At 48.8% G+C, this 16,098-nt stretch overlaps 1 protein-coding gene across 1 annotated transcript; it reads left to right on the forward strand.

The window, feature by feature from the left end:
* Positions 1–283: 283 nt before the first annotated feature.
* Positions 284–7,477, forward strand: RNF151 (ring finger protein 151). The gene is made up of 4 exons (XM_040441418.1): positions 284–373; positions 3,618–3,763; positions 5,992–6,088; positions 6,752–7,477. Exons 1-4 carry the CDS (start codon positions 284–286, stop codon positions 7,142–7,144), a joined length of 726 nt encoding a protein of 241 aa, XP_040297352.1. The 3' UTR covers positions 7,145–7,477.
* The last annotated feature ends 8,621 nt before the right edge of the window (positions 7,478–16,098 follow it).

The following is a 16,098-nucleotide window of genomic DNA, read 5'->3' on the forward strand; positions in this document are numbered from 1 at the left end:
ATGTGAAATTCAGATGGTGAGTGCCTGCTGATTATTTTATATTCGTTTAAATTAAGAGAGTAGGTGAATCGCTTGCAGCAGGGCACCATTACCGCGGTGACAAGTGGAGTGAGCCACTAGAACTTACAATCCTAAAGATCTAAAAGCCGTTTAGCAGCAAACTTTGTGAAAACTAATATTTGTGTCATTCTCAAAACTTTTGGCCACGACTGTACACTATGGCTGGAGTGACCAACATTGGGTGGGAATTTTTAGGTGGAAAATGAACAGTTGGGTGGGAAAAATGGGCAAGCGCAAGGATCTGAGCGACTTTGATAAGGGCCAGATTGTGATGGCTAGACTGGGTCAGAGCATCTCCAAAACGGCAGGTCTTGTGAGGTGTTCCAGGTTTGCAGTGGTTAGTACCTACCAAAAGGGGTCTAAGGAAGGGGAGCCTGTGAACCGGTGACGGGGTCATGGGTGCCCGAGGCTAATTGATGAGTCTGGGGAGCAGAAGTTGATTCATCTGGTCCAGTCCCACAGAAGAGCTACGGTGGCACAGATTGCTGAAAAAATAAATGCAGACTGACAAAGGTGTCGGAGCGCACTGTGCATTGCAGCTTGCTGTGTATGGGGCTACATAGGCGCAGTGTTCAGTGCACACCCTCATGTGGCCTGATGAATTGCAGGGCCACAGCTCGTGACTACAAGTGTTGTCAATTCCAAAAAAGTAACCTACGGTGTTAGTGGGTTCAGTGTATGCAGTAAGCAGCAGTGCTCCCTCTAGTGGTGGCATGTAGACATAATGTGGAGTGTTTTCTGGAAGTGCTTGGGTCAGTCAGGCCAAAGCCGAGTGCAGACGCTGCAGTCTTCCTTATTTCACATGTAGTAATGTTGGTTTTTATGTTGGTTCCTAAATTTGTAAACTTTAGAGCGACAGGTGTCTGACTTTCCTGTAGCCATGTGTCATGTGGACAGTTGCTTGCTGCTTAGGTGGAGAAGAGCTGTCACTATGGGAAGAAGATAAGCCAGCAGAGGCAACGTTCTGCTGGAAAATCTCTGGCACCATGTGGATGGAACATGTTCTGCCTACCTATAACTTGTGCAGAAAGTTAACCTCTTCCCCCTCATAGCAGTTGTGGTCTCGGTCAGCGGCATAATGACCCAGACTTACTACAGAAATGAGGAACATGAGATTAAGGTGATGCCTGGTCTCCAAATTCCCCAGATCTCAACCTGACTGCCATCTGTGGGATGTAATGGCAAAACAGGTCTGACTGGAGGATGACCCTCATGACTTATCCTGCCAGATACCGCAGGACACTTCAGAGGTCTTGTGAAGTCTTGATAGGTTAGAGCTGGTTGGGTGGGATGAGGGACCTACACAATATTAGGCAGGTAGTTTTAATATTTTTGGTGGTTGTAGTCTGGATCTGGAGTATTAACCATGCTACACCCCACATTTGTGGATGGGATATGACGTAAGGCTGCTGGGTGAAGCACAATGCCAAGCCTCTGCTATAATGTCTGAAACTGGGTCCAAAAACAGATGGTGTGTGCGCAGGCCCAAAGTCCCTCTCCCTTTTGCAGGTCCTGATCCTCAAGGCTGGTTCCCTGTAGCTGTGCAGAGGGGAATCTGGACAGTACTGGTATATTACCTCTATAATGTACAGATCTGAGATGTGCAGTAGGGTTGCCATGTTCCACTGTATTTACTGGTCAATAAAGTTGCTTTTTGTTTACAGAACTTTGTGTTTTATGGGGGGTTTTTTTCACCGTTTTCTACCTCTGCAGCCCAGCAGGTTTACACTGCCCTGTCTCCGTCCATTGTGTTAGAACAGAGGACAATACCCTGCGTGTAAACTATTTGCCTATTGATCTGCAGCGTGAATAGCTGCTGACGGCTGGAAGAGCGTGGAATGGGGGGGGGGGGGGGGGGGGTGATGGGGTGTGCAGTCTGCCACGGCGCCGGCTGCACATGATCTGTGGGATGACTGTGACATGGATCTAGAAAGAGCTTCATGGTGGACTGCTGCGGTAGGGCCGGCGGTGGTAAGTGCACGGTGACAGACTCCCTGAGGCACTGGAGCGTACACAGAGATGGTATGTGGGGGGCGCGGGGGAAGGTGTGCTGTAGGTATGATGGGCACTGGGTCCTTACCAATGTGAGGGTCTGACACCAGATGAAGGGCTCCATTTGGTAGTCCGCTAGCTGTGGGGAATCCATCGTCGCTAAGGTTTTGGTACTTGAGTAGTCATGGACTATCAGCAACCTCCAGTATTCCAGCTGTAGTAAAACTACTACTCCAAGCGTGCTCAGCCGTCCTGCTGATAGAAGTGATTGGCAGATGCTGGGAGTTGGTTACACACCAACTGGAGCGCTGAGGATTGCTGCCACCTGCCCTACAGGATACATGCAATATATAATGGAGATGTGCCTGCAGCTCTGTCATCAGCCAGAGTAGACTGAGGGGGTCCAACCGTCATGAGAACAGAGGCCCCTACCCCACCAGGACCCCATAAATGATTGGGCATGTGCACTGTCGCTCCAGGATTAGCTGAGTGCTGCACTGCCATTCGCACAGGGGACCCCATTCTTGTGATCGGTTGGGGTCCAAGCATTAGGCCCCCCCCCCCCCCCCGTGATCACACACTTATCACTTAGTATATGTCCATAGTTAAAGGTAGTCTGTCCCCACTCTATGACCTTATACACCGCTTACATGGCTCTAGCACACACCTACACATGAGTCACATGGAACCTTTTGTTAGTTTCTTTTGACTTGCACAAACAGGAAAAACGCTGTTTAATCCATATGCAAATGCGCACTCGCGAGTGCCCAGGGGCGACGGTCCCTGTGTAGGTGCCCAGGCTGCTCTGCCTCCTTTTTTACTTTACTCCTCCCCAGCCTCTTCCTTTGCCCTCCCTCCAAGTCCCTTGCGTCATCGCTAGGTCTGGCCGAGATCCCGCGCACTGCTCTGCCGGCCCGGGGGTGTGCGCACTGTGATGCCCATGGTGGGCACGGCATCGCTTCAGGTAGTGTGCACGCCCCGGGCCGTCAGAGCAGTGCGCAGGATCTCGGCCAGACCTAGCGCTGTATAAGGTCATATAGTGGTGACTACCTTTTTTAAATGTGAGATCGCCCCCTTTACAGGGCATCTGATTGACTGGGACAGGTAGTGAAAACGTAACGCCTGACCTTCTCAAAGAAAGGGGTGTGGCAATTGTAGAGAGCGCTGAGTCTCTAGGTGTAATGGTAACGCCCCCGTTGCTCCTAGAGACTTATTTGCATATATTAAAACCATTTTTCTCAGCAATGCGGACACATATGAACATGGGAGCAACACAGATGTCTTCAGCTACCAAGTGCACATGTAACAGGTCAGCCAGTGTCATAGGTGCAAAACTGCTGACAGATGCCTTTTAAGTTTGACTCTCCAGGAAAGGCCTAAGGCACTGTTCAGCCTGGTCCTCCTGGTTCATAGTTGGAATACCTGTAGCAAACAGATGAAATCCTGTCCTGCAGGCAAGTATTTTCCCAGTGTGTGCGCCCATCAGGAAATAATCCCCATGTTGCTAAATGCACTGATGACCGACCGCTCTGGTGCCTGTGTGTAAAGATGACATGTGTTTTCAGGGAGGGGGATACGATCTAGATATGTTCACGGAAAATCCGGATGATGATCTCCTTTGCTCCATCTGTCATGGCGTACTGAGGTGTCCCATCATGATCTCCTGTGGGCACATCTTTTGCCGAAAATGCATTCTACAGTGGCTGAAGAGGTGAGGTCCTAATGACGTGTTCTATCCGTAGATCATCAGGGAGGGGGGTCCGTCAGCTGGGGGCATGCTAATATACTACAGTCTATATCAGGGATCGGCAACGTTTGGCACTACAGCTGCTGTGAAACTACAACTCCCAGCATGCAAACATGCTTAGCTGTTCATCTAATTCCCATAGAAGTGAATGGAGCATTCCCGGAGTTGTAGTTTCAGAACAGCTGGAGCGCCGGAGGTGGCTGATCCCTGGTGTATATGATATGTATGATGTAAGGTGTGTAATCTGACAACCCTACGAGCAGTTTCAGACCATCGTGTTCATTGTGTACAACATGATCGTGTGCGAATGTGACTTCCCGTAGTGAACTCTGGACCTCGTGTCATTATGTTTTATAATGCTGTGTGTCCCTGCCCAACCACTGCTGTAATGATTTATAATGCTGTGTGTCGCTGCCTGACATCAACTGTTGATGTGATGGTGTGTACTTACATAATGCCATCAGTATAAATCATTACAGCGGAGGTTGGGCAGGGACACACAGCATTATAGATCATTCATTATAGCAGTGGTCGGACAGGGACACAGCATTATAAATCATTACAGCGGAGGTTGGGCAGGGACACACAGCATTAAAAATCATTACAGCGAAGAATGGGCAGGGACACACAGCATTATAAATCATTACAGCGAAGAATGGGCAGGGACACACAGCATTATAAATCATTACAGCGGAGGTTGGGTAGGGACACACAGCATTATAAATCATTACAGGGAAGCACAGCATTATAAATCATTACAGCAGTGATCGGGCAGGGACACACAGCATTATAAATCATTACAGCGGAGGTTGGGTAGAGACACACAGCATTAAAAATCATTTCAGCGAAGAATGGGCAGGGACACACAGCATTATAAAACATAATGACGCAAGGTCTGGTCAAAGGTGCAGCGTTCACTCTGGGAATTCACTCTCCCACATGGAGTGTGTTTCACGCAGTGAACTCGCTCTTCTGAAACGCCTTTATACACCGGGATATCACTATGACTATATACATAATCTCAGATCCACCAACAGCTGCTGCGCCTGAGGCTCCATGAGTTCAGACACCATCAGTTTCTAGAATTAAAATGGTTTCCAAGACCCAAACAGAAATTAGGTAAGGAAGAAGTATACTTACTCATCTGTCTTATCCCCTGCCGTTCCAGTGCCGGCGCTCTTAGTGGGTCAATGTTTCTGGCACTATGGAGTTGACGTCCCTGATTACCCCACTTGATGGGTGAGGCCAGTGATTGGCTGCAGGGCACACGTGGGGATAGTTGGGGACACTGGTGCTGGAACGTCGGAGGAATGGACAGGTGAGTAAGGCCTCTTTTATTAGTTTATACCATACCCTGCCCTTACATTTCTATTTTTGAGGGGGGAGGGGGATTCTCCAAAACCTCCCCAGTACTCTTTTTAACAAGTGCTCCTATGGCCTTATCTCAAAGGTGTCTGGGTCACCCTAGGGGGGGGGGGGGGTCCAGTTTATAAAACTTTTTAAACACTTGTTCAGACCTTTTACCACTGGATATTATTAGGGAGTCAAAATATTAATTAATGTGGAGATTTAGCAAACTGGCTTAGTTGCGCATAGAAACTAATCAGATTCCACCTTTCATTTTCCAAAGGAGCTGTGAAAAATTAAATGAGGAATCTGATTGGTTGCTATGGGCAACTAAGCCAGTTCTACTTTACACCACTTTGATAAATTTACCGCTAACTGTTCAATATATCAGCCCAGTCAACAGCAGCTTTTTGGAGGTATAAATATAGGAAATAGCTCCATCAACAGCAGCATGTTGGCGGCTCCCAATGGGGTATAAATATATAATATATCAGCTCCATCAACAGCAGCATGTTGGCGGTTTCCATGAAGGTAGAAAATATCAGCTCCATCAACAGAAGGTGGTTGGTGGGTTCCATGAAGGTACATAAAACTATTTGACTATGGGCTCCTGCACACGACCGTTGTTGTTTTGCGTTCCGCATTTTAAGGAACGGAACAGTCGGCCCATAATGAAGATAATAATAGGACGGAATGCATTTCCATTTTTTGAAGTGAATGGTTCCACACATGGGCAGCAAAAAAAACGGAACGGACATGGACAAAAAATTTGTTCGCATGCATGAGCCCTAATGCTTGACAAGATTTGACTAATGCTTGGAGCTCATTGCCCTTCCCTTTCCCAGACAGCAGACCTGCCCGTGCTGTAGGACGGACGTGAGGGGTAAACTGTATGTACAGATGCACAAGCTGAAGAGGAAAATCAACCACCTGCAAGTCAAGGTAAAGGAGATGTGGCGTTTATGTCGCCATACGCCTTACATGTCAGTCTGACGATTTCAGCAAGATCAGCCAACTTACTAATATGAATTGGGGTGCTCTGACCCTCCGCCTGACAGATTTGAGGGACGGAGGAATGTAATAGGCTTCTGTACTTGCCCATTTTTGGGTGTGGGGGGGGCGTTCCCTCTGTCAAACCGCTTAGATGCTGCTATTGACTCCAGTATCAAAGGCGTTAAAACAGCCAGGATCGGAGCTAGGTGCATAACCAGCTCCCGCTGTGCCTGCACCATCCCTGTGACATAACTGTACATGGAGGTGTGGGAAGATATTCGCCCCCTGAGCCATAAGTATGAGGACGAGCAAACGTTAATGCGGTCATTCATCCCCATTCCTCATACGGTTTTCATGGGGAAATGTGCTGCCGACAAAGGATCATTTTTAGTGCCACGTAAAACAATGTTTGCTCAGGTGTCGGGTAGTTGGCGGCACATTTACACTGGCCATTGATCAGGAATGAGAGTCGTTCATGTGTAGGGGCCAGGGCTGAGCTGCAATAACACACCTATATTTGAAAGAAGGCAGCCATTTTGTTTCATTCACAACTGAGTATTAGTGAAGGCTCATGATGTCCTACACGTGTATCTGTTTTTTTTTTATTATCAGTGTCCTAACGAACAAAATGGCTGCCCGGCCCTCTTCCCTCTGCTAAGGACCGAGGAGCATGCCGAGACGTGCGCGTTTGGATTGGTGGCCTGCTCCAACGAAGGATGTCCTGCCCGTGTCTTGAGGAAAGACATAGGTGACCACAGCCAGAGCTGCGAGTACTGGAGCCAGATGTGTACTATGGGATGTGGGACGCTGCTGACCGCCGCCGACCGCGACGAACACAACTGCTACATGGAACTGAAAGAGACCTACAACAAACAGCTGCACAAACTGCGCCAGAAGGCCCGGAGGATAGAGAGCCTTTCCTCCCAGATGAGCAGACAGATACAGCTGCTTAGCCAAGGCCTGGAAGGCGCCCAGGCCTCGGCTGGCATGGAGGAGGCTGAGTAAACTGCTGACAGCCGCCACTGTTTGTTGTCATGGTGACAAAGACTAGTGGGACCCATAGCAACCAATCACAGCTCACATTTCCTAAAGGGCTCTGAAAAAAATGAAAGCTGAGCTCTGATTGGTTGCCATGGGCAACTAGGACAGTTTTACTCTTATGTGGTTTTGATACATGAGGCCCAAAGTGTCTCTGTCAACAGTGACCAATCGCAGCGCAGCTTTCATTTGTTAGTGTGATTTTGGAAAATGAAAGTTGTGCTGTGATTGGTTGCACTGGGCATCAGTGATAATGAGTTGTGCCTAGTACAGGGCCTGACTGCGCATGACAAAGGGATTCTCTGTCAGCTGTGGTGAAACTACAACTCCCAGCATGCTGGAAGTCATAGTTTGACCATAGCTGGAGTGCCAGAGGTTGCAGATCCCTGTGCGGTCACATCAGATTATGGCTTCCTTCACACAGAATTTTTTTTTGTGTCAGCTTTTGTGGGCTTCTACAAAATAGGCTCCATTCACACGTCCGCCATGCTGTTCTGCATTTTGCGGAACAGAATTGCGGACCCATTCATTGCTATGGGGCCGCACGATGTGCTGTCCGGAAACGTGGATCCGCACTTCTGGGTCCGCAATTCCGTTCCCGAAAAAAAATAGAACATGTCCTATTCTTGTCATGTCCTATTGCGGACAAGATTAGGCATTTTCTAATATAGTGCTGGCGATATGCGGTCTGCAAAATGTGGAACGCACATTGCCGGTGTCCGTATTTTGCGGATCCGCAAAACACATATGGATGTATGAATGGACCCATATCCTGAAGTTCACCCCATTTTTTGTAGCATTTGTCTTAGGGGATGTTCACTCAGAGGAAATTTAGCGTGGACGGCATCCTTTCTGCCTCCCATGCATCTCAATGGGAGGCAACGCTGAGGATAGCTGAGTGGCCGCTTAAAGGGCTTTTCTGAGATATATATATATTTTTTTTTTTACTGATGATCTGTCCAGAGTATTGGTCATACACTCACATAGGAGATTCTGGGACCTTCATTCTCATGATCAGTGGGGGTACAACCAATAGGATCAGAGGCGGCTCTAGACTTTGTGAGGCCTTAGGCGAAACTCAAACATGAGGCCCCCACGGAGATCGTTGGGATGCCCGTGATCTCCCGTACGGCACCCCCTGCTCAGTCCTCAAGAAATAAGCTGTGTCAACCACCGCACGGAGCAGTGGTGTGGTCAACACTCCCCCTCCATGTATCTCTATGGAAGACTCGGAGATACACAAGTGCTGTATCTGCGGCTCTCCCATAGATACATGAAAGGGGAGTGTTGACCACCGCTCTGGGCACAAGGAGATCTGGAGTACCATACAGGAGATCGTGGGGGATCCCAATGGCCAGACCCCCCCGATCAGACACTTCTCTCCTATCCTTTGGATAGGGGATTTATTTTCCTATCCCGGAGTACCCCTTTAATATGCAGTGACATCACAGTAAAGGGTTAATATGCACAGGGACAACACAGTACTGGGCTTATATTCACAGTACATATTAACACTTTGCATTAACCCTTGCCCAGTTCTCTAAATTGACCCTCCCCCCCACACACTGTACTCTCTATACAGCAGCACATACCTCTCACATCCAGGGCCTCCAGGTGACGTCTCCTCCGATGTAGATCTTCTCATCATCTTCTCCATTCGGTCCGGACACTTCTTTCAGCCGTACCTCATCTCTGCAGAGTGTGACACACAGACATCTTAGCTTCCTCACATTTCTATCATCATGCCCCAACCTGGAGTCCCCACAGTGTTATCCTGCTGCTTGATGTGCCCCCCAATACCCCCAAATACTATCCTGAAGAAATAGTGCCCCCCATAGTAATAGTGCTCCTCATAGTCCCACCAATAGTAATTCCCTTCTAGAACTCCCCATTAGTAACACTGCCCCCTACAGTGCCCCCATTAAGTAATTTGCCTCCAACACTGCCCCATTAAGTAATTTGCCCCCCACACTGCCACCATTAAGTAATTTGTCCGCCACACTGCCCCCATCATGTAATTTGCCTCCAACACTGCCCCCATCATGTAATTTGCCTCCAACACTGCCCCCATCATGTAATTTGCCCCCCACACTGCCACCATTTAGTAATTTTTCCCCCACACTGCCCCATCATGTAATTTGCCCCCCACACTGCCACCATTAAGTAATTTGCCCGCCACACTGCCACCATTAAGTAATTTGCCCGCCACACTGCCACCATTAAGTAATTTGCCCGCCACACTGCCACCATTAAGTAATTTGCCCGCCACACTGCCCCATCATGTAATTTGCCTCCAACACTGCCCCATTAAGTAATTTGCCCCCCACACTGCCCCCATCATGTAATTTGCCCGCCACACTGCCCCCATCATGTAATTTGCCCGCCACACTGCCACCATTAAGTAATTTGCCCGCCACACTGCCACCATTAAGTATTTTGCCCGCCACACTGCCACCATTAAGTAATTTGTCCACCACACTGCCCCATCATGTAATTTGCCTCCAACACTGCCCCATTAAGTAATTTGCCCCCCACACAGCCCCCATCATGTAATTTGCCCCCCACACTGCCCCCATCATGTAATTTGCCCCCCACACTGCCACCATTAAGTAATTTGTCCGCCACACTGCCCCCATCATGTAATTTGCCTCCAACACTGCCCCATCATGTAATTTGCCCCCCACACTGCCCCATCATGTAATTTGCCCGCCACACTGCCACCATTAAGTAATTTGCCGCCACACTGCCACCATTAAGTAATTTGCCCGCCACACTGCCACCATTAAGTAATTTGCCCGCCACACTGCCACCATTAAGTAATTTGCCCGCCACACTGCCACCATTAAGTAATTTGCCCGCCACACTGCCCCCATCATGTAATTTGCCTCCAACACTGCCCCATTAAGTAATTTGCCCCCCACACTGCCCCATTAAGTAATTTGCCCCCCACACTGCCACCATTAAGTAATTTGCCCGCCACACTGCCACCATTAAGTATTTTGCCCGCCACACTGCCCCCATTAAGTAATTTGTTTGCCACATTACCCCCATCATGTAATTTGCCCCCCACACTGCCTCACAAATTTGCCCACACACTAGTGCCTCATATTATGTAATTTGCCGCCCACCTTGTACTTGGCAAGGACATCCAGGAACATCCAGGGACATGGCAGAGATACATCTGGACCTGCTGGACGTTTTAAGTCATCCGGTGGTCTGCAAGTAGTTAAAGTGAAACTTCAGAGCGCAACCGCGTCCTGCTGCGTGTAATCCTGTGAGACCTGTGACCTCCCGCAGCGGGTCTCGCGGGATTAGGCGCTGCAGGACGGAGGGTTGCGCAACGCTCTGAAGTGAGCGATCAGTGGACAACTACCGGGGGGTGGAGAATAGCATTCGGGGCCCTGGAGCTGAAGCCCCGAATGTTTTGACTTAAGGATGCTCCCACCGAACACCACCGCAAGTACAATTTGTACTTGCGGCGGTGTCGGGTGGGAGCCAGAGCGAGGCCCCCAGGAGCGCGAGGCCTTAGGCGGCGGCCTAAGTGGCCTAATGGAAGAGCCGCCTCTGCATAGGATCCCCAGTGATCGAGGGAGACAAGGTTCCAGAGTCCCCTATGTGAGTGGAGCTGTAGGAGACAGGGATAGGTGTTCTCCCCTTTAATAAAAGGGGCAATTGCTGGAAATGTGATTTGGGACATTTCTCATATATTATATGATTATGTTTTTAGTATTTGTAATAAACATTTGTAATAAATTCACCAAATTTTTCAGTTCAATCTGTGTGTCGTCTTATCTCTGAGATCAGAATAGTTAAAGGGCAGTGTCATGACTGATGTGAAAAATGAAAATCAGACATCCTATAGGACATGACAACCACTAACAAAGCTAGAACCAGCCCCGTACCTCACATGGATCCAGAGATCTCCCCATTCATTACTCTTAGGGCTCGTTCACACGAACGTGTGATGCCCGTTGCCGTATTGCGGACCGCATTTGCGCATCCGCAATACACGGGCACCGTTCCGTGTGCATTCCGCATCACGGGTGCAGACCCATTCATTTTAATGGGTCCGCAAATCCGGAACGGAACACTACGGAGTGCTTTCTGGGGTTCCATTCTGTGCCTCTGCACCGCAAAAAGATAGAACATCCTCTATCTTTTTGCAGAACGGAGGGATCGCGGACCCATTCAAGTGAATGGGTCTACGATCCCCGTGCGCCTGCCCCACGGACGGTGCCCGTGCATTGCGGACCGCAATTTGCGGTCCATGGGCACGGGCTTCACACGTTCGTGTGAACGAGCCCTTGGATTGATATCAGGCTGGCAGCTCGTAGGGGTGTGTCCTTTCCGCTGCAGCTCTCACAGCTCCGGAGCAAGTTGAAGGATGGAACTCAGCGTGTGCAACCACCTCAGCAAGGTGGACAGAGAAACGAGAAAAAGAACAAACAGCAGGTGGCACTATACAGATGCGTTTTATTGAATAACGATACAGCTACATCAAATTTTTAACGACATGCAATTGCAAACGTTATTTTAGATCACTGTGCTGGTTTGAAAAAATGTAGAATATTTTTGTGTGACAATCTCTTTAATTACAAGCTGGCTCAAGGGGCATCTGGCGCATGCCAGCGTAGGAGGCTGGATGCCACTAGGGTTGGCCTGTGTTGATGTAAGAGGCAGTGGCAGATTTTGCAGAGGGGGGATAACAAAAAGGAATGACAGAATAGAATGCCCATAGAGTTTGACAGGGGAAGAGAATGCCCATAGACTATAATGAAGCCAAACGGAATGCCCATAGACTATAATGGGAAGCAAATTATCAGATTTATCCTTTACCACAGATCTTCCCCGTGTATAGTAGCATCTTTTACAATTGAAATAACTTTGGATTTTTCTTGTTTTCTATGGAATGATAGGTGAATAGCACAATGGAATGCCCATAGAGTATAATGGGAAGAAAGATGGGCCATGGAGTCGAGAACCATATGACACATCAAATAAATCTTTAGCAGGCATACTCCCCAAGCATAGTAGCATTGATCTAAATTGAGATTAGGTGGGATTATCATTATTTTCTATGAAATGACAAGTGTGAATGACACCAAGAATGCCCATAGACTATAATGAAGCCAAACGGAATGCCCATAGAGCAGTGATGGCGAACCTTTTAGAAACCAAGTGCCCAAACTGTAACCCAAAACCCATATATTTATCGCAAAGTGCCAACACGGCAATTTAACCTGAATACCACTATACAGTTGTGTTCCAAATTATTCAACCCCCAATGCTGTAGTCAATGGGGACGGAGCGGCGGTCCGGCGGCACGGCGAAATAGGTATTCCAAGGTATTCCGTGAGGGGCATGGCGAGTTCCTAGAATATTTTTTTTTTTTTCTCTTACAAAGTCTCATATTCCACTAACTTGTGACAAAAATTACAATTTTACATGAACTCGCCATGCCCCTCACGAAATACCTTGGGGTGTCTTCTTTCCAAAATGGGGTCACATGTGGGGTCCTGGCATTTAAGGGGCCCTAAAGCGTGAGAAGAAGTCTGGGATATAAATGTCTAAAAAATTTTACGCATTTGGATTCCGTGAGGGGTATGGCGAGTTCATGTGAGATTTTATTTTTTGTCACAAGTTAGTGGAATATGAGACTTTGTAAGAAAAAACAAAAAAACAAACAAAAAAATCAATTGTCGCTTACTTGTGCCAAAAAAAAAAAAATCTTCTATGAACCCGCCATGCCCCTCAAAAGTGATCTTTATAGCGCCGCAGCGATTTTACGGTGTTTTTGCAGTGATCAGAAAAAAAAACATTTCTGTCACTGCGGTGGGGCGGACTGAACGCAAGTGTGCGCACAAGATCAGGCCTGATCGGGCGAACACTGCGTTTTTTGTAGAGCCTATAGAACATGTCCTATTCTTGTCCGCAATTGCGGACAAGAAAAGGCATTTTCTATATAGTTCTGGCAATGTGCGGATCCGCAAAATGCGGAAAGCACATTGCCGGTGTCCGTGTTCTGCAGATCCGCGGTGTCCGTGTTTTGCGGATCCGCAAAACACATACGGACGTCTGAATGGAGCCTTACAGGGGGGTGATCAATAACAGGCGGGTGATCAGGGAGTCTATATGGGGTGATCACCCCCGTCATTGATCACCCCCCTGTAAGGCTCCATTCAGACGTTCGTATGTGTTTTGCGGATCCGCAAAACACATACGGACGTCTGAATGGAGCCTTACAGGGGGGTGATCAATGACAGGGGGGTGATCAGGGAGTCTATATGGGGTGATCACCCCCCTGTCATTGATCACCCCCCTGTAAGGCTCCATTCAGACGTCCGTATGTGTTTTGCGGATCCGTAGATCCGCAAAATACATACGGATGTCTGAATGGAGCCTTACAGGGGGGTGATCAATGACAGGGGGGTGATCAGGGAGTCTATATGGGGTGATCAGGGGTTAATAAGTGACAGGGGGGGGGGTGTAGTGTAGTGTGGTGATTGGTGCTACTTACAGAGCTGCCTGTGTCCTCTGGTGGTCGATCCAAGCAAAAGGGACCACCAGAGGCCCAGGTAGCAGGTATATCAGACGCTGTTATCAAAACAGTGTCTGATATACCTTTCAGGGGTTAAAAAAATCGCATCTACAGCCTGCCAGCGAATGATCGCCGCTGGCAGGCTGTAGATCCACTCGTTTACCTCCCGATCCTGTGAACGCGCACTCCTGTGTGCGCGCGTTCACAGGAAATCTCGCGTCTCGCGAGATGACGCGCCGATGCGTTAAGGAGGAACAAACCGACCGCCCGCAGGACGCATCTTTGACGCTGCGAAAAATGTGCCGGGCAGCAGAAAATACGCTGTGTATGCGCTAGGAGCAGACAGACAGGGCTTTTCTCAGCTGTGTCTGCAGTGAGGTTTGGAGGTGGCCCTGCGCGTCACAGTTACGTCGGAGCGCTCGGGCCGCCTCCGAACCTTGCGGAGGGAAAGCCCTGTGTGTCTGCTCCTAGCACATACGCAGTGTATTTCCCGCTGTCTGACACATATCTCGCAGCCTCAAATACGCTGCGTATGCGCTCAGTGTGACCCTATCCTAAGGGTGTATTCAAACGTACTGTATCCTGCACATATTTGATGCTGTAGATTTGACGTTGTGTTCAGTCATTCTATAGAAAACAGTTATAATCCAAGGTCATTTTCATTTTACAATCTGCTACTCTACCCAGGGAACACTTGTGGTAAAGGTTAATGTCCTACATAACACAGATTTACCTGCAAATGAGCTCAGCGTCATTCTGCTGAAAACAGTGATAATTCCACTTAGGCCGAATGCACACAGCTGTGTTCCGCGGCCGAGAGCGGTCCGTGGTATGCCGGGCTGGATTCCTGTTCAGAGCAGTCATTGGTTGCTATGACGCCGTGCGCTTTATGCCGCCGCTGCTGTACAGTGATACACTCGTATAGATCATACGAGTGTATTACTATAGTGCAGCGGCGGCATGAAGCGCACGGCGTCATAGCAACCAATGACTGCTCTGAACAGGAATCCAGCCCGGCATACCACGGACCGCTCCCGGCCGCGGAACACAGCCGTGTGCATTCGGCCTTAATCTGAACATTAAATAATCCCACTGAATTTGGAGAGTAAGCCTGCTAAATAATTATTAGATATGTCAAATGGTTTTGTCTCTAAGGCCTCTTTCACACTTGCGTTGTCCGGATCCGGCGTGTACTCCACTTGCCGGAATTACACGCCGGATCCGGAAAAACGCAAGTGTACTGAAAGCATTTGAAGACGGAACCGTCTTCCAAATGCTTTCAGTGTTACTATGGCACCCAGGACGCTATTAAAGTCCTGGTTGCCATAGTAGGAGCGGGGAGCGGGGGAGCAGTATACTTACAGTCCGTGCGGCTCCCGGGGCGCTCCAGAGTGACGTCAGAGCGCCCCATGCGCATGGATGACGTGATCCATGTGATCACATGATCCATGCGCTTGGGGCGCCCTGACGTCACTCTGGAGCGCCCGGGGAGCCGCACGGACGGTAAGTATGCTGCTCTCCCGCTCCCCGCTACACTTTACCATGGCTGCCAGGACTTTAGCGTCCCGGCAGCCATGGTAACCACTCTGAAAAAGCTAAATGTCGGCTCCGGCAATGCGCCGAAACGACGTTTAGCTTAAGGCCGGATCCGGATCAATGCCTTTCAATGGGCATTAATTCCGGATCCGGCCTTGCGGCAAGTGTTCTGGATTTTTGGCCGGAGCAAAAAGCGCAGCATGCTGCGGTATTTTCTCCGGCCAAAAAACTTTCCGTTCCGGAACTGAAGACATCCTGATGCATCCTGAACGGATTTCTCTCCATTCAGAATGCATTAGGATAATCCTGATCAGGATTCTTCCGGCATAGAGCCCCGACAACGGAACTCTATGCCGGAAGACAAGAACGCAAGTGTGAAAGAGCCCTTATTCAAATATGACTTTTCTATTATTCTCTATGGGCATTCCAATTTCCTGTTCAAGTCTATGGGCATTCCACTCTGTCATTCCTTTTAGTATGAGCCCCGATGGAGGACCACGAGGTAGGGACCCAACGGCCACATTGGTTACCCATCCTCTACAAGGTGCTCCAGACCTAGCGGCAAATAGCGGTATGAAAAAACTATAATAAGACACTTATAAACGCTCATTTGCACAGTCAGGCTGGGGCGACACGAGACATGGCATCTAATGATTATCACTGGTGACGCAAAGCGACATACTGCGAGTCTGCGACGCAACGGTTGCAAAAATTGAGACCTGATATGACACATGTCACTGCATTGCCCCTGCTAGAGTTTTGTTGTGAAGGCTGTACATTAGAACATAGCTAAAAACACCATTTGACACAATTCTACTCTGTCCCTTTTAGACGTCTGCGTCTTTTA

The sequence above is a fragment of the Bufo bufo genome, chromosome 7 (genome assembly GCF_905171765.1).
Source record: "Bufo bufo chromosome 7, aBufBuf1.1, whole genome shotgun sequence".
Taxonomy (NCBI): Eukaryota; Metazoa; Chordata; class Amphibia; order Anura; family Bufonidae; genus Bufo; species Bufo bufo.